At 50.8% G+C, this 17,692-nt stretch overlaps 1 protein-coding gene across 2 annotated transcripts in view; it reads left to right on the forward strand.

Annotated features, from left to right (window-relative positions):
* Positions 1-1,803: 1,803 nt before the first annotated feature.
* The window catches only part of FUBP3 (far upstream element binding protein 3), a 48,662-nt gene continuing 32,773 nt past the window's right edge, over positions 1,804-17,692 (forward strand). The window contains exons 1-2 of one of the 2 annotated variants that reach the window (XM_037036351.1): positions 1,804-1,887; positions 13,319-13,424. In XM_037036351.1, the coding sequence (XP_036892246.1) occupies positions 1,804-1,887; positions 13,319-13,424 (190 nt within the window). The remainder of the gene's footprint in view (positions 1,888-13,318; positions 13,425-17,692) is intronic. The other variant, XM_037036352.1, reaches the window with a different exon arrangement.

Raw genomic sequence — 17,692 nt, forward strand, 5'->3', positions numbered from 1 at the left:
CAAGAAATAGTGAGTTGCCCGAAGTTGGTCAACCAGTAACACAGGGAGAATCAGAACCTCATCTTCCTAGTTAGGTATTCTGTGGTCTTTGGACCAAACTTCAATGTACTTTGTATTCGAGCCAGCAGCCCTGTTTTCACTCTTTATAGTCAGAGAGAAACAGCTGAAATTTGATGAATAAACATATCAGAGATTTTCAAAAATATTCAAAATACAAGTTATCACTAAAATTGGGTCAGTGAAACCTTCCCTGTTCTGGAAGGCTGTCATAGCCTTGATTTTTACAAGCATAGCAAAGTTAGAACATTGAACGCACCCAGGCTGGGGCATGAACAGATGGGTTTGCAGGTGTCATTCCTGCCTTATGGCAGCACAGTGACAGCCACACAGCCCACTCTGTGCTTTCCTACATGGGGTGAGACAGTTTTGTCAGAAAGTGATCATCTTCAATATTACAATTTTGCCAAATCCTTTCATTTTCCCTTAACTAGGAATTATCCTAATTTGGCATTATTGAATTCAATATCAGTTTCCTACACACCTACTATGTGCCAGACTATAGGGATACAGGTTGGGGGCTGGGGGAAGAGTCTCTGCTTGGAAGAAATTCACAGTCTAACCAATGAAGTCATTAACCAATGAAGAACTGCTCTTGACTGCTGGGCCGTTATTCTTCATACCTTTCCCCCCAAACCCAAAGCTCTCCTACCGTGCTGATACAAGAGACCAAGAGAAGTCACACTGCGTTTTACTTCTTTATTTCCCTTTCTTCCAGTTTATCTGTCTTCCCAACCTCAAGCTGGGCATAAAATGCTTGACAGCATGACCGCCCACTAAAACCCAACTCCTTGGCATCACACTTGCCTCCAACAAGACGTGTTTCAGAAGCCCCTAAGCCTTGTTTCTTTTCTGGGTGCTTTGTGAGCTCATTTCTAAGATCCACCTCAAAGGCTCAAGTGTGTAGCAACACTAAGATTCCTTCCCTTGCTTTGAAATGTCTATACTCGGTCACTACCATTTCTTAAAAAGTTAAGCATTCCAAGAAGCCCTCTGGCATTACGGTCGGTTTTGACTTAGCAGGAATGGAAGCAAAGGTGGTCCCCTGGTATTTCCTGCTTCCTCGGAGTCCCAGGGGGATTGTAAGAGGATGCCAAGATGGTTCTCCAGTGGGAGCGTCCTTCCTGAGCTGTGTCGCTAGGCAACCCCAGGTGTGCCGTTAGCCCATCCTCAAGCAAACTGATCACGGTGCAAGAACTCGGGCCAGGGACGCCCTGCCACCGAGGAGCACTGATTTTGGCAGTGTTGTCCGTTGCCCTCCGGCCTCCCTTTGGGTCCTCATGGTGCCATTTCAAAGCGCTCCGTCCCAATCTTCCAAACCAATAGCCATTTCTGGGTGGGCTGCCAGCGTCAGGCTCTCAGGGAACCCGCAGTGCTCGGGTGCTCTTTGGGGAGAGCCACGTCACTCCTCGATTTCCAAAAAGCCGACAGTCGGACACCACATTCGAGCCTCAAGAGCCTGACACCCCCGCATCACCGACCAACCTGGACCAAATCACGTCTGGGATGGGCGGGGCCGCGACCGGTGCTTCGAGACCAGACGGCGGCCTCCCGCGGCAGCCCCGCCCCCAACTTCCGGCCGGACCGCGGTCACGTGTTCTGACTCGCTCGCAAACGCGGCTCCTCTCGCGTCCAGTGTCCCGTCTTCCCTTCCGCCGGAAGTGGGGCGACTTTCCTTTTCCGGCTACGGGTCCCCAAACGGAGGGGGAGGCCGGACGGGGCAGCGGAGCGGCGGCGGGGGCGGTAATGGCGGAGCTGGTGCAGGGGCAGAGCGCTCCGGTGGGGATGAAGGCCGAGGGCTTCGTGGACGCCCTGCACCGGGTCCGGCAGGTACGGGCGTGGCCGGCTGGCGGGAGCACCGGAGCCCGAGGAGGGGCCGGGCCGAGCCCGGTGGGGAGGAGGGGGTCTGGCCTGGGGTCTGGAGGCAGCTCGGGCTGACGCCTCAGCCGGGTATGGCGGTTCCTGGGGGCTCCTGCAGCCGGGGCGGACCGAGAGCTGAGGTGCCTCCACGAGGCCCAGGCCCAGCCTGTCGGGCGGGTCTCCCAGGTGCATGCAGCTGCTGGGACAGGGTTGCCCGAAACGCCTGGCCCTATCGCCTGCGGCCGGAGCTGGACTTTCAGGGCAGCCAGGGAGCGTGGGGTTCTGAGGTTCGCAAGGGGAGGGGACGGGAGCTCACGGGGAGGACCCGAGTATAGATAGACAGGAGGCTGCTATCTGAAGCCCAGCAGCTCCGTAAAACTTGGGAAACATAGTCTTTGGACTTTTCTGTATTTCGAGGGTGGAGTGGAGGGGTCCGAGGGTTTTTACTTTTGAGGGTGCTCTTGGAGAGGCGAGAGAGGAAAAGGTTAAGGAGTTGTGGGTGGTCCATAAGACATAGAGGTTCCTTATGGGCAAGAGTTTTGCAGGGAGAGCGTGATGTGGACTCATTCCAGCAGTGAAAATTGACTGACAATGTCGTGCATTTTGTCAGACATAAATAAACTGATTTTTAAGGGTTTACAAACTTCCCCGGAGAATGAACATGGGACCTGCCATATGGGGCTTCTGACACAGTGCTTTGAACAGAACACATCTCTGTGCTGTGCGTGTAGCTCATGGACAAGCCAGCTTGACCACTGCAGCTTCTGCCCAGCGTCGTGTTCCTCATCTCTTCCTGTGTAATTGTAGGCGTGCTAACTGATATTTTAAAAGTTGGGCTGTAACTAATTACTGCTTGATTCCTAACAGAGAGCCACAGGATTGTATTAGAAGATCCACTCGGTCACGTGAAGATACGGTCTTTTCCATCTCTTTCCAGTATTCCAGGGGAGGGAACCCTACCTGTTTCCCAGACACTGACTTTTCATTTTAACACTGACGCTCCTGTAGACATTATGTTGGATCCCAGAACTTTCCAAACCTGTGGTTCCACCTAAACTTTTATCCGGTGACTTGTTACTTACTGCCTAGGCACCGACCATACAGTAGTGAGCATCCATCTTCCTTAGACTCCAGAGCCGGCCAGTGCTGTCATGGATGAACGTGCCATCCAGCTCCCCTTCCAGCACCCTGCTTGCCGGCGTGTTACACTGCTCTCCTCTACTCTGCAGGGTCCTGAACCTTGTTTCTCACTGGCTACTAATATGTAATGGCTTTCACTCTGTGCTGATGTGTGACCATCACCCTGTTGGCCTCCTGTACCCGGGAAGAATTATAGCCACTGCCCTAAAGAGCTCAGAGCCTCAGTTTGCAGAAGGCCTGTAGTTGCACGTAAAATGAATTTTGAACCATTGAGAAGACTTTCTGCTTCTCTTGAGCCAGTGGCTGAGCTCGTATTCTTGGACAACCTGATCGAGAGGGAGGGAGACCCTCTGTTAAATGCTGACCTAATGTGGATTGTGGAAGCAGTGGTGTTTGCTACTAGCAGAGAAAACTTCATTGGAAACGTTCCCAGCTCTGAAACGCACCATTGACTGGAGCGGTAATAAGCCCAGTGGAGACACTGCTGTGAGTGTATTGCTTCTGAATGTTAACTGCTGGAGGTCGATACTGTCTCCAAGGATTTGATGGCCTTTATAAACTAAAGAAAGCAAACAGGTTTGTGGGTAATTTTAGGTTTCTTTATAGATTTGCATTGGGCAAGAACGCAGTGGTAGAAATGTAAAACAATGTGTGCTTATAGTCAGACTTGCCTGAAAGGATCTCGTGTCCTTCGGGCATCTGGACGATGGTGGTTCTGTACCTTGACACTGTCAACACAGCACGTTGCAAAGATGCAAAGATGTGGTTTTCCCCAACAGTACCTGCAAGTAAAGACTGTGTTTGTTGAAATGCTTGCGGAGCTCCTCCTTCTGGGCCCTTGTAAACATCATCAGCGGTCCACAGGGCCCTCGAACGTTTGTCACGGAGCAGGAGGCGCTCCGGTGCTCACTTTACCTAGAAAATCATAGTAGCATCTGAGTTGACCCTGCTGGGATTTGAACCTGCAGTTTCTGTTCTGTCTGGTGTTTGGAGTCGAGCACCTAATCTACTCAACTTCCCTGCTGGCATCTAGAAGCCTCCTGGTATATATATAGCCTTTGAACTTTTTCCAGCAAGGGGAACCAATTGTTGCTGTGAGTGTTTGGCACAGTGGGTAATCCAGCCATCCCGGAGGGAAGTACACAAGTATAGAAATGTGATCTGATTCAGTGCCATTGATGAGTATCTAATACTGCCAAACAACCACTGCGTTCAGTGCTCCAGTCGTTGGCAGGTTCGCAGTAATAAAGGGCTATTTTTTCTACTTGTTTGGAGAGGGCAGGATCCTAATTAGAGTGGGACGTGGACCCAAAGCCGAAAGAGGGCATCCTGTTCTGTGGCTACACTGCACCTCTGCCCTGTCTGTCTGGGTTATAGGGGGACCTCAGAGAGATTACGGGTGAACAGATAAAAATGTTTTATTTAGTTTTCGGAGCGTCCCAAAGTGTGTCCAGAAAGCCCACTGCTGGCTGTTTAGTGGCCTCCACCGTCAGGTGCACACACATTTGCCTGTGAACAAGACAGTGTGACACCGCGGTGTCTTACAGACTCCCAGCAGCCTCCCTAAACTGGACCAGCTGTCGGCCAGTCACTGACTAAATAGAAGAGATTCTCTGGACAAATTGCTGCTTTTTTAGGACTTCTGATTTAGCCCCAGTCAGTGCCTCTGTGTTGCATACCTCTATAGTATTCTAGCCCCATAATGCTCAAGTGGATTCTGCACCCATTCTACAGTGGCTTGTGGTCAGGCCACTGCAGAGTCAGTAGAAAGTAACGTTCAAGCCTGTTTTTTACCAGCACTTATTTTAAAAAAGTACTGAGCAGTGCGAGTCCTCAGAAACTCCACAGTGCTCCAGGAAATGCCTCCCAGGGCTACTGTCTCACACTGAGCCTGACCAGTGGGCGGTTTGGCAGGAGCGCTGTATGGGCAGCAGAGTCCCTTTGAGAGAACGTGCATCCACCATTAGAAGGAGAACCCTGTGTTCATCAGCCACTGGGTGCCCCCTGAGAGACTGTGCCTGTGCTTGAGGAACATACGGGGTTCCTGACGTGGGGAGCCAGGTGTGCTGACCACTCTGTCACTGTGAGTTCTGCTCCACTGAGGCCGGTGGTTGGGTAGCGCGGGTCACTTTACCGGGCACGCAGTCTTGCGTGTACCTTCGTGTTAGCTGTCAGACACGTGAAGATAACCACTGTCTACAGGAAACCGGGGACCTGGGAGGTGCCCTGCAGAGAGCGAGTCCTTGTGGTGGGGTCTCCCATTTGAACAGCAGTGCCGACTCCACACTAAGTGGACAGTGTCTGCTCTCAGACTTCTCTCTCCTCTCGGAATCGGGTGTGTGTCATCAAATTTTGGTTTTCTCTGAGGTCCCAGTTGTTTGTGGATAGAAGTTTGTGTAGGGCAGAGTTCTCGAAGGGGGGCCCGAAGGCTGGGGCGGGCGCACGGTGGGCCTGCAGGCCTGCTGTGTTTGACCTGCACGATGCCGCCACTCAGCAACCAGCATGAATTCACGTACAAATGGAGATTTCTGCCCTCTCTGGGGAAGATCTGGCCATACTGTCCCTGCATTTTGCGGTGGCGACATCGGCTGGAGCCAGGTGGGCTCAGCCCTTTTGTCGGGGGGAGGGGGGTGGGGGCTGTGTCTCCAGTTGCCTTCCTTCCCACACTTGGCTCCTGTTCATGCTGCCCATTGGGATGCCTGGTCAACGGCCTTTTTCCTCATCCTTTTTCAAGGTGTGAGCTCATCACCACTGGTTTTCATTTGCAGTTTATAGTGGGAAAAACTCTGGATGGCGAGTTGGGCAATCTAAGTCCACAAGCAGCTACGTGACCTTGGAGTCAGTTAGCCTTTCCCAACATTTGATGCGCCAGTTTTTAATACTTACATCGTCCTTATGTCATCCTTACTTCCTTATATCATTCTTATATCCAGGGAAGGGGCTCATGGACAGGTAAGTCAGGAGGCTACAGGGTTAAATAAAGGTGAATCAGCTTCTTTCCCGCAAGACTTCTCGTTGCCTTTCATTCGCTCTCGTGCATGAAGGCCCACGGTGGTTTGGGAAGGAAGGGCCTAGTAAGTATCCTGAAGTTGGGCTCCTTCGTGCCCTCTGTTCGTAAAACCACACCCCATTCTGTGGGCCCAACTTGGGGAAATGTGGAGCTGGATAATCTGAGTGGCCCTTCAAGCCCATGAATATTCAGAGCTTTCATCTAGCTGAATTTGAAAAAAAATGGCCACATTACTTTGGCTTTTCTGCTTTATGTTACACAGCAGGTCCTCAAAAAATGTCTTTTCATTCCGTGCTTTCTTGTAATGATGAGATGCCATAGGAATTTAACTCTTATTTCTACCAATTAGCCTATGGAAAAATGTGTTTCTTTATATGTTGTTTCACCGCAGTTCAACAACCCTCTGACGACGTTGAGTGCGGCCTGTGCTGTGTTGGGTGTCTGTTCGGACTCCCCTCTCCCCAGCCTTTCTCTGCAGTCCTGTCGCTCTGAAGAACCATCCCTCTTGAAAGTGTTTTGCGTTTTCAGTTTTGCTATTAAGACACTTGAGAAAGAATAGTATGTCTTTTGGAGGCATGAACTGCCCTTGTTCGCAATACCAGATGATAGCAAATCACTTGCAAGGCTGAGCAGCATTAATGGGAGTAGTGATGTGATTCAGATTACCTGCCATTATTTGAGGATCTGTGGAGTCTAAGGCTTCTTGCTGGATGTGGAGGCGGTGCAAAGATAAGTAAGACAAGTTTGCAGCTGGTTTTGTCTTGCTGGGGATTAAATTCTCACAATAACCAGGTGCAATGTTCAGGACAAGGGTTATACTTCTGTTGTATTTGGACAGTGAGCCAAAGGGAGAGACAGCAGTTTTCTCAAAGGCACGTGAGTAGCGTGCGCAGTCCTCGCACCACGAGCTCCGCGTTTCGAGGAGGACTTGGCTCCTTTGCAGAGGTGAGTGGGTGGGTGGTTTCCTATTTCAGGGAGATACCAGCAGGATCGTGGAGCAGACCATTGGAGGCCTGCTGGTGGAGGGGGATGGAATGCAGGGGCAGGCTGGTCATCTTTAGGGCCTTCGGGGGGGGGACCCCCACTGGAACAGTTTCCACTCCCAGCCTCTGCTGCTCATCTTAGCATTTGGCCTGCAGATGGGCTTCTCTGCGTGTTCGCTTTAAATACCGCAGACGCGTAACGAGTGCCTTCTATGTGCCGGCATTTCTTTGTGTGTCAGGGAGGTTCTTGAACTCTTTGGAACATAGACCTTTTAAAGACTCTCAGAAACTGAGAACTTTTCCCCAGAAATATTTAATAGTTTTGTATATAAATTCAAGAGGTTCCGAAGCTGAGCCCTGGAGCTCCCAGTTGAGGAATCCGTGCCCCCGGGGTACCAAGGTGATTAAGACAGGGCCATCCTTCGAAGAGCTCCCTGTAGTGAGGAGACGGGGTGACTGATACCTTTCTTAGGGAGCATTTAATTCTTCCCAAATGTGGGTGTTGTGAAGTTGTCAGGAAAAGCTACTGCGAAGAGCTGCTATCGTGTTCGATTGGCATGTAGAATTCCTTGCTTTGGCTAATGCCAGGAAATAGCAGCATCGGTCGGGGCCCATCCCTCATGGTGACCGTGGCGACCGTTAGTTGAGCCCACGTTATACAGTGCCGGGCAAGAACTTTCAGGTGTGTTCTCTCATTTGCTGGCCATACAATTCCAGGGGCCAGTATAGTGAAGCAGTTTTTAAGAGTTTGGAATCAGACTATGTGAGTTCACGTTCTGGTTCTACCATTACCAGCTTAGTCACAGGTGAGTTACCTGCCTTCCTTAAGCATCAGTTTCCTCGTGTAAGATGGAGATCTTGAGGGTAGGGGTATTTTTCTTAAAAAGTAGTAGCTAATACTAGAGGTTGGGAGGCTACTGTTGGGAGGTGGGGGGAGGGGCAGGTCCAGAAGGGGCCCGAGGCAGGCTTGGGAGGCGGGGGGTAGTGATGTTCCATTTCTCACCTGGGCGCTTGGGCTCAGGCGTTTTCATCTGTGAAGCTGCACACGTGTCCAGGCGCTTTTCTGTTCTGTTACTCCTCAGTTAAAGGTTGGAGCAGCAAACATCTCTGGTCTCTTACATGTGCCTGGCATTGTTCTGGGTGCTGTGCTCACCTTGGTGTCCCCTTGGGTGCAGTGCAACCACAGCAGCCACTTTCCAAGGCCGCTGTGAGGGCGCCATCAGGCTTTCGGGGAGTGCGCAGTAGGCGGGATTTACTGCCCCGTCACTGTAGCCTGCCAGGTGGTGGGATGCAGGACCAGGATTTGCCCCGCACTCTGGGACTCCAGACACTGCCCTCCGGGGCCTCCCTCAGCCACAGCGTGGCTGCTCTGGCCACACACAGTCCAGCCTGTTGCATCCTCGGGCCCAGGCAAGGCCCCTCGGGGGACACGGTGGAGCAGGGGTCCTGGGGACGCAGGTTGGGCCCCTGCTTCCTGGGTGGAGTGAGCTTTCACCTCTATGTGCTGGACACATGAAAATCAGCAGTAGCTCTGTTTATAGCATGGACACAGTCCGTGGATGGCTCGATGGCACCGCCTGCTTCCATGTAGTATAAAGTTCTGACACGCATGGAGTGGAAGTGGTCACAGCCTCTCATTTGGATTTACGGGATGAACTACAGCCTGTCATCAGAGAATTAATTATTCCCACAGCACTCCTTTAGGTGCTCTGGGAATAATTGATTGCCATGTTTATGTACTTAAGTAATTTGTGTACCACCGTTGTGATTTTTGCCATATCACAAAACTCATTTAGTCATTTTAAAATTTAGATGTATTCGAAATGTTTTTCAAAGGGGAACTAAATTATTAACATAAATGAAAAACTTTGCCCTGCATTGAAGCTAACTAAGAAATGTACATATTCATCTATGCACCTCCCAAAATCACCTGTGTGGTGTGTTCACCAAGGAGCAAAGCCACTGAGGGTCTCGTCCAAGGTCCTACACTGAAGAGCTGGCTGGAAAACCAGACTCTTGCCTGACTCCCGATCCAGTGCTCCTATCTTCCCCATTCCCTCTGACTACTGGCAGTGGGGGTTAATTCAGTGTATCACATTGAGTTATATTTCATCTCTTACCATGCTTAAAATAGCACAGGTAGTGAGATAACCCATTCTCTTCCCCATGTGCCCCCAAAGGGAAAAGTAGCTGAAGCGGTAGGAAATTAGTAGCACAGTCCCCTTAAGGTCCTACTTTCATTTATTTAAAAATCATTTTTTAGTTTATTGATTTTAGAGATAGGAAAAGTGGGGGAAGAAACGTTGATTTGTTGTCCCACTTAACGAATTTATTGGCTGATTCTTGTATGTTCCTTGACCAGGGATTGAACCTACAACCTTGGTGTTCAGGGTGATGCTCTAAACAACTTGAGTTACCTGGCCCGGGCTTAAGGTCATGCTTTCAGATGACTGGAGCAGCCTTGGTTTTGTTGGAATATTCTGGCTTCAGTGGCCTATGCCATTAACTTGAGAACGTGCCCTACTTCTCTTAAGCAGCTGCTGTTCAGAATGGTTAGTCGCAGTGTGAGGTGTACTGTAAATCGCTAGGTTTTAAGTCCTCCAGAAGCGAAGTATGTTCGAGGAAGTATTAGGTGGAGGAAAGGGAGGTCGCCCAGTGCTCTGATTGTACACTTGAGTCAGGCAGTCCTGGGCTTAGACACCGTTTTTTGCCATTTATGAGATGTGTGACTAGACAGGCCACTCAGGTTCTCTGAGCCTCACTTTTCCTTATCTTAAAAATGGGAATGGCCCTGGCTGGTGTAGCTCAGTGGATTGAGTGCGGGCCTGCGAACCACACAATCGAGGTTCGATTCCCAGTCAGGGCACATGCCTGGGTTGCAGGCCAGTTCCCAGCAGGGGACACACAAGAGGCAACCATACATTGATATTTCTCTCCTTCCCTTCCCCTCTAAAGATAAATAAATAAAATCTTTTTAAAAATGGGAATGATAATACCAGCCTCCTAGAGAATCATTGTAAGGAGTCAATGAGACACCATGTTTAAAATGCTAGCAGTTGCTCTGGCCTGTGTGGCTCAGTTGGTTGGAGCGTCATCCTGTAACCGAAAGGTCGTGGGTTTGGTTCCTGGTCAGGGAGCACACAGGAGGCAACCAGCTGACGCTTCTCTCGCATCAGCATTTCCCTCTCTCCCTTCCTCTCTCTCTGAAAAGCAGTGGAAATGTCCTCAAGCTTGGACAGTAAGTAATAAATCTCCTAGCAGGGTGCCTAGCACATAGTAAGCACTCGTTAAATTTCAACTGGTGATTTTAGTAGACAGTATCATTTCTTGGAATTAGTTTACATTAGTATAAGGGGAGGATTACATTGTTTTTTATGGTGTATTATAGAATGTAGTACCAGTGTGAAGTATGGCACAGTTGTGTAGTGTTAATGTTGAACTTGCAGCTGACATTTAACCAGCCATGGTTTAAATGCAGCCTGTTGACTGCAGGGCCACACCTCTTACCCACTATCGGAAATTTCCCGAATTGCAGCTACCCGAAGCAAGCATGATTGAAGAACAAAAGTGAAAGCTTCGGTCATTCTGGAAGGACACTTACTGCTACGTTACTGATACAGTCAACTTTGGGAGCAGGAAACTATTGTAACACCTTTAGCACGTAGGCTTTGGGGGAAGACAAGGAGGGCCATGGCCTCAGGAGTAACATTCTAGCTACCTTGGCAGGAAGGCAAAAGGTCTGGAAGCCAAGACAGAGGCATCATGGGAAAGGAGCAGGGAGGGGCCTAATGTCTGAGGCCCCTCCCTGCACACTGTCGGGCGCTCCACCGGTAGTCATGCCCTTTCAGGGTCGTTGTCACTGTCTTCCTGAGTATGTTTTGGTGTGTCCTTAAAACAACGAGGCTGGTAATCTCGGGAGCCCTCATACCCTCCAGTCAGTTCATTGCTAGTCAGTTCGTCGGGGTAGACAAAAGAGTCTCCGCTTCTTCACCCACCTGCTTTACCAGCTGAGCCCTTTTGCATCTTTAGTAAGGAGCTACCCTCTGCCAGCTTATCCAAAACAAGCGTGGGGAGCAAGGTTGCAAGTGGGTGGTAAGATGATTTTAGGCAAGTTGTATACGGCATTTTGTTCAAGAGCAAATGACCACTTGCCCTGGGAGATTTATTTGGATATAGGAGGTGGGAGGTTTTGTCAGCAGTCTAGCTTAGTATTTTAAGTATTTACCTAAAATAACATTTTTAAACAAGCAGCTATCTAAGCCACCTGTCATCTCTAGCCTAGACAGGGATCGGCAGACTTTTTCTTTAAAGGTCCAAGTAGTAAATTCGTGTGCACCTTACATGGCCCCTGTGCAACTCCTTAACGATAATGAGTGGGCGTGGCTCTCTCTAATCAAGCTTTCCTTAGAAAAGCAGGCAATTCATGGAGCACAGTTGGCCCCCCCAGATCTAGAACACCTAAACGGCCTTCCTGCTCTGGTCCCCTGTTTGCCTCGTCCAAGGAGACCTTCAAAAACGAGTCAGCCCTGGCTGGTGTAGCTCAGTGGATTGAGCGCGGGCCTGCGAACCAGAGGATCGTGGTTCGGTTCCCAGTCAGGGCACATGCCTGGGTTGCAGGCCAGTTCCCAGCAGGGGACGAACGAGAGGCAACCATACTTTGATACTTCTCTCCCTCTCCCCTTCCCCTCTAAAGATAAATAAAATCTTTTAAAAAAAGTCAGCACATCACTTCCCTTAATAAATTTTGTGGTTGCATCCAATCACCGTTTCTGCAAACGCCAAGCCCCTTTCCATGACCTGTAGAGCCCTGTGTGAGCAGGCCAACAGGCCCTTGCTTCCCCCGCCCCGCTCCCCCCGCCCCCCGCCTTAGAACACATCTATTCCTCCCATTCCAGTGATGTTAGCCCCTCTCTGTCAGGCTCACCCCTGCTGAGCTTGCTCCCACCGCAGGGCCTTTATACAGACCTCTTCTGCCTGGACAGCGCATTCTCACGTTTTGCAGGGCCAGCTCCTGCTCCTCACTTAGGTCCCCAGTTACATGTCGCCTCGAAGTGGCTCTCCTGAGCGCACTCTGCATGTCCTCATCTTCTGTCACCAGCATCATGCTTGCTCCCAGCTGAAATGATCGCTTTATCGTGTACCTGTGACTCCCTGGCAATTGCTGACTCCAGAGAGTCAGGGTTTGATTACTCTTGTTCACCACAGGCGCCCTGGTGCCTGGAACAGCCCAGCACACAGTAGGCGACCAACATTTCCTCGGCGAATTGCCTGGTTTTGCAGCCCTGGTCTTTGGGAAGTGCCTCTCAGTGCACACAGCCCTTCTCTTTTCAGAGACTGTGAACCAGGTGGTATCACATCTGGAGGATTGTAGGTAGAGAAGAAAGGGACTTGCCCCACGTCACAGAACCAGTAAAAGGAAGGGACGGGCCCGGGCCCGGGCCCGAGGGTACCTGGCATTTAAATCTTGCTGTGGGTTTTCAAGATTATCTTTGGTTGGTTGTTCAAGGTAATCTGTCATTGTGTTGGTCCCAGAAGGTCTCAGACTTTTGGGAAAATTGGGACAAACTCAGAACTACCATCAGAGACTTTGCTTTTGATTAAATCAGAGTGTTGATTTATATGAAGGTCACATTTAATTCCCCAGTGAGAACAAAGCAGATAAGTAAGAAGTTCTACATAGCATTTGTTTTGGGGGAGAGTTTTTCCGTAGTAACTGACAGTGAGTATGAACAGTAACTGACAGTATGAATGGAGGGTCTCTTAGAGAGGCTCCCGCTCGCTCCAGGGCAGGGCTCCTGCCGCGCCACCTGGGCACAGGCTCCTCGGCCCCGCTGTGCAGACACTGGCAGCCAGGAGCAGCTTGACCCTGGGTTAGTAAGACGATGCAGCCCTACAGAGTTGTTGCCTTTGAGCAAACACAGCCTCGTGAATGTCGGGGAATTTGGCTTCTAAGGGAATCCTGTGCTAAATCCTTTGGAGCTGTGTTTTTACAGTGTCAGCCTGGTGTTTTTCTTCAAATGCAGTATACCTGCATTTTAAGTGATGACTTAAAAATACTGATTTGTTGGTAAAAGACCAACGCATTTTTGGAACTGTTCTATTTCTAGAGACACATTAAGACCCAGAGAGAACTCCGACCACAGCCTGGCTGGCCAGTCACTGAGGTTGGGGGAAAAGTGGGTAACAGCCCTTCAAGGGGGCTCTCATCTCCCTCCCTCGGGTGGGGCCCTGACTTGTTCCTGATGTCGAAATCTGCTTCTCTCTGTAGATCACTGCTAAAATTGACTCCCTTCCTCACTTGAATAATTCGGCGCCTCTGGTGGACCCCTCGGTGTACGGGTACGGAGTGCAGAAACGGCCCTTGGATGACGGAGGTAAGTCGTTGCGAGCGGCCTGGCCTTCTCTGTGGCAGCGAGCCTGTCGGCCGAGCAGGGTGTGTCAGCCACTTCCCAAACAGCCCTCCCCTGCATCAGTCTGAGGGGGGTGGTTTGGGGGGCTGCTCAGGGTGGTGTTCTCGGCCGTTCTCCTGCACTTGAGTTCCTATCTGCTGCGCTACTACAGGGAGCATCTTAGCGGGCTGGCAGGGAAAGACTGGGCCTTTGGGCATCAGCTGGGAAGTAATGGGCCGGTTGGCTGGACCTAGCCCTCTGTCACTCTGGTACACGAGTAGCAGCCCAAGTTCCCACTTCTCCCCGAAGAGCAGCTCGGTTTTGGTGCGTAGCTCTGAGCTCAAAGACGGGAGTCGGGGTAGTGGCCTTCCTGCAGCCTCTCTGCTGGTTTTCACTGTCCCCGTCGATAACAGGTGCTTTCTAGAAACACTCACTTTCTTCCATTCATTCACTCATTCATTATTTTGTTGGTTTATTTATATACTGCATCCCTTGCCCTCCGCCAAATTTGAAACCAGTAAGAAGTGCCTCTCACCAGCACCCTGGCAGGTGTCCGTTAACGTGTGTCTCTGTGAGAACTTGGACTTCCTTTATCTGACCTTGTCTTCCACAAAGTGTGAAAGGGATTGTGAAACGGGCCAGACGGCACATGAGTGTTCACGTAGTGGGTGGACCGGCGTGTTCGCTTCCTGTCCCGTCAGCCTGGGTACGCGTCCAGCCGCAAGTCCCCACTGTGAACGTATGTGCGTGTTTTTGTGATGTATTACTTTTTCCTTTTTATTGAATTTATTGGGGCGACACTGGTTCTGGTATATTATTATGTGGTAAAAAATCAAGGTAATCTCCTTTTCCCAAAAAAAGTGAATGTTTTTCTATACGTGGAAAAAAATGCGATTTGGCATGGCCGGTGTCTCTGGTCTCCGCAGGGACTCTAAAAGATGAGAGTGCCGTTGCTTGTAGGTGTGGGAACCATTTTGGAATAATTGTGTACATTCACACAGTGAAGTCTCGAAGGTTTAGCTGTTGGGTGTGAACCTTCTTGCCCGTGTAAAGAAACCGTTTACGTCTCTGGTTGCACGCACAAACATCTACTCCAGGCCGTCAGAGCAGGGACGGCCACCCGGGATGCTGCTCCGAGACGGTGCCCAAAGTCCCTGCGTGTTTGACCGGTGGGGTGAGGCCTAGACCGAGTACGGCTAAGGACGTTATCTACGTGTCTGCCTTCATGGGGGGCTTTTACCTGTTTAGGGCAGTTACGCCTCTGTTCTTCCGGTGAGACCTCAGGAGAAAGGAGCACCAAGTTTTCTGGCTCTGAACACTTTCCTTGTTAATGGCCAGAGTCTCTGGCCCACGGTTTCCGGAAACCGAGGTCAATGCATTTCACAACTCTCAGCCTTGTTTTGTCAACGTGCAAAACTACACGCGGCGCATACTATTCACGGTGTCCTTTGCATGGGAATATCCAAATATTTGTAGATGAAACCGCTGCCATTTTGCAGACTTTGTTCTCCCATTATTCCTTTGCATATCCATTTGAAATTAGCAAAAGTTCTGAACTTATTAATAAAGAGACCTAGGGGGTTAGCAGCTGTAGCCAGTACCTCACCATTAAGTCCAGAATCTCACTTGAAACTTTAGTGTCATATTTTGTGCTTTTACCTTTTTGAGAACCGTGATTTGTTTGTCTTGTGTGTCTGTCTTTCAGGGACTGTGTCCTTACAAACAGAAATGAAATCCGTTCCTTTTCCCTTCTCCTAAGCAGTAAGCCTGTCTCCAGTAGGAAGGGCCTGAGAAGGAACCTTTCGATGGCATTCTGGGTCCCGGCCACCTTGGGTGCCTTGTCTTCCATACCAGGCCTGTTTGAAGAACGAGAAACACCCCGTAGGCATTTTCCATTCTGCAGTGCAGTTGGATGAAGTTAATCCTCTTTTTTTGAGCAGTGCTTAAATTGCACACACAGTTTTTCTCCAAGTCGGTCTCTCTGGGAGAGTCCGAGACTTGCTGTTGCGCCCAGGGGGACCTGGGCGGTGGGGCCTGCCACGCCTCCCCTGTCGGCTGCCTTCTGGCCGAGCTACCTGGGCAGACTGTTCTCCTGAGTTGGGATGCGAGTCAGCAGATCTTGTCAGGACCGTGTTTACTGGGCAGCACCCGGGGCTGCAGCCTTGCTGTTTGTGAGACAAAAGTTCAGAAACGCAGACAGACAACACGCAGGAGTCCCGTTGCTTTTTTCTTTGCAGCAAAGATTTCCAAAGGCCTGTGGTTCTCTATTTGGTTTGGCTTGGGTGTTTTTGACGGAAGTTCACCATACCACTTCTTTAGCAATGTGAACTTTCTAGCTCTGCTGTGAACCTGGGTACTTTAACCTTTAGGAGATTAAAGTTCAGTCCCCTGGAAGTTTGGGGAGGTGTTACTTAGGTCTCTTTAAAAGTACTTGCACTCTTACAGTGACCAGAAAGGACTTTAACATGGGGTTTATTGGGGACATTGAGACATGCAAACAAGTGCATGACTAGGAGGGTTAGAACAAGTGCTAGGCGGCAGAGCGGGGAAAGAATGGTTCCTGACCAGAAAGGGGTTTATTCCCTGGCAGTTGGTTTGGAGGGGTCTGTCGGATTGCAGGTTCAGGAGCCCGCAGGAACCCCGCAGGAGGGTGGAGCTCAGCCCTCCAGCTCTGGGCCACGTGACTTCAGCTCCTAGCACCTTCACTGCTGGCGCCCACGCTTTGTAACAGTCTTGGAGATGTTAGAACCTCCAGTCCAGGAATCACCCTGCTGGCCTGGGGTGTGGCACCTTTCTGTCCAGTACTTAATGCGTGCCGCAGCGGGAGCCGGTCCGACCAGTTCTGTCCCTCTGCTCTGAGACCGGCTGCAGGTTCCAGTAACCGGGGAGGCGTCGGCTGGTGTCGGCTGCCCGCCCTTCTGCTCTTACCCCTCCTTTCTGCAGCCACCCGGTCCTCTGATTCTTCTCTTTGCTCTTCCAGAAACGTGGCCCCCATCCCGGCTCCTTACCTGGCTGATCCTTGCTCAGCCCATCGGCCTCAGAATTGATGGACAGACCTCCGGGAGGCCCACCCTCATGCTCCTCTTTGACCTCTCCAGTGCCTCACTCAGGGGCCACCTGCCCCTTCGTCTCCTCTCGCCTCCTGCTCTTCTCCCCCTTCCCTCCCTCTCGTTTTCACACACTCAGTCACCAGGGAGTGACCACGCTCTGCTCCGAGCCTCTGAAGTGGCCTGCTCGTCCCTGAGGGTGGATAGCAGGGTGCGCCGTGTCTGGCCAAAAGGCTGTTCTCCTTCCCTCCCGCCTTACAGGGCAAGGGACCAAATGCTGGGTGTGCTGTTTTCCTTCTTGGTACCCCGTGATCCATGTTTACACAATTTCCTGAAAAATAACCTTCAAATTGAAGAAAATAGCAACAGCCAAGTGGTTCAGAACTGTGACTTTCAGGATCAGAATCAGGCGTTGGCAGCCTTCTTCTTAAAGGGCCATATGGGAAATACTTCAGGCCTTCAGGTTTCGTGGTCTCTGTGCCACCAACTCAGCCCTTCTGTGGGCCCTGACAGCCACCGGGGACACGCGTAAACAAACTCACAGGGCTGTGCTCTGGTAAGTCCTCGTTTGCAGGAACAGGCAGCTGGCCCTCCGGCCCGGTTTGCCAGCATCTGATCTCCAGTCAGCCTTGCCAGAGGGCTCACAAGAACACTTTCTGTCTTCAGTGAGGGAGGAGTGTAGAGGGTTCCTCCAGCCCAGCTCTCCAGGAACAGGTCTCCCTGTCTCCGATCCCACTCTGACTGCTGTGGCTACTGAGAGAACCAGCGATTTCTAATGCTTAGCCCAGGGTTGGCTGACAGGTGGGAGAGCCCCTCTGATCCCCGTCCCCTTCGCGTGTCCAGGGGCAGTGAGAGCATCCTCTCCAGGTTCCCTCCTGGTGGAATTTTGGTAATTACAGCCTCTTGGGCTCCTGAGTTGGGTGGAGCAGACCTCCCTCTCCCCTCCCTGTAAGAAGCAGCACCAAACCAGAACTTGGGCGAATATACACTGTTTCTGCCATTGCTGGGGCAAGGGGTCGGGGGGCAGTATGTGAGCGACTTTGAAAACATGCCTGCCTTGTGTGCCAGCTGGCCTTCGAATCGATGCAGTCCGTCTTTAGACAGTACCACACCTTCCAGTCCTATCTGAGTGGTGTCGTGGGGTGAAGGAAGAAGAGTTCTTGGGTGTACCGTCAAATTAATTATTTACAGGAAAATTGGGATGGA

This window comes from Sturnira hondurensis, unplaced genomic scaffold, assembly GCF_014824575.4.
Source record: "Sturnira hondurensis isolate 20B ecotype Veracruz unplaced genomic scaffold, ASM1482457v3 Scaffold0022908, whole genome shotgun sequence".
In the NCBI taxonomy this organism is placed as follows: Eukaryota; Metazoa; Chordata; class Mammalia; order Chiroptera; family Phyllostomidae; genus Sturnira; species Sturnira hondurensis.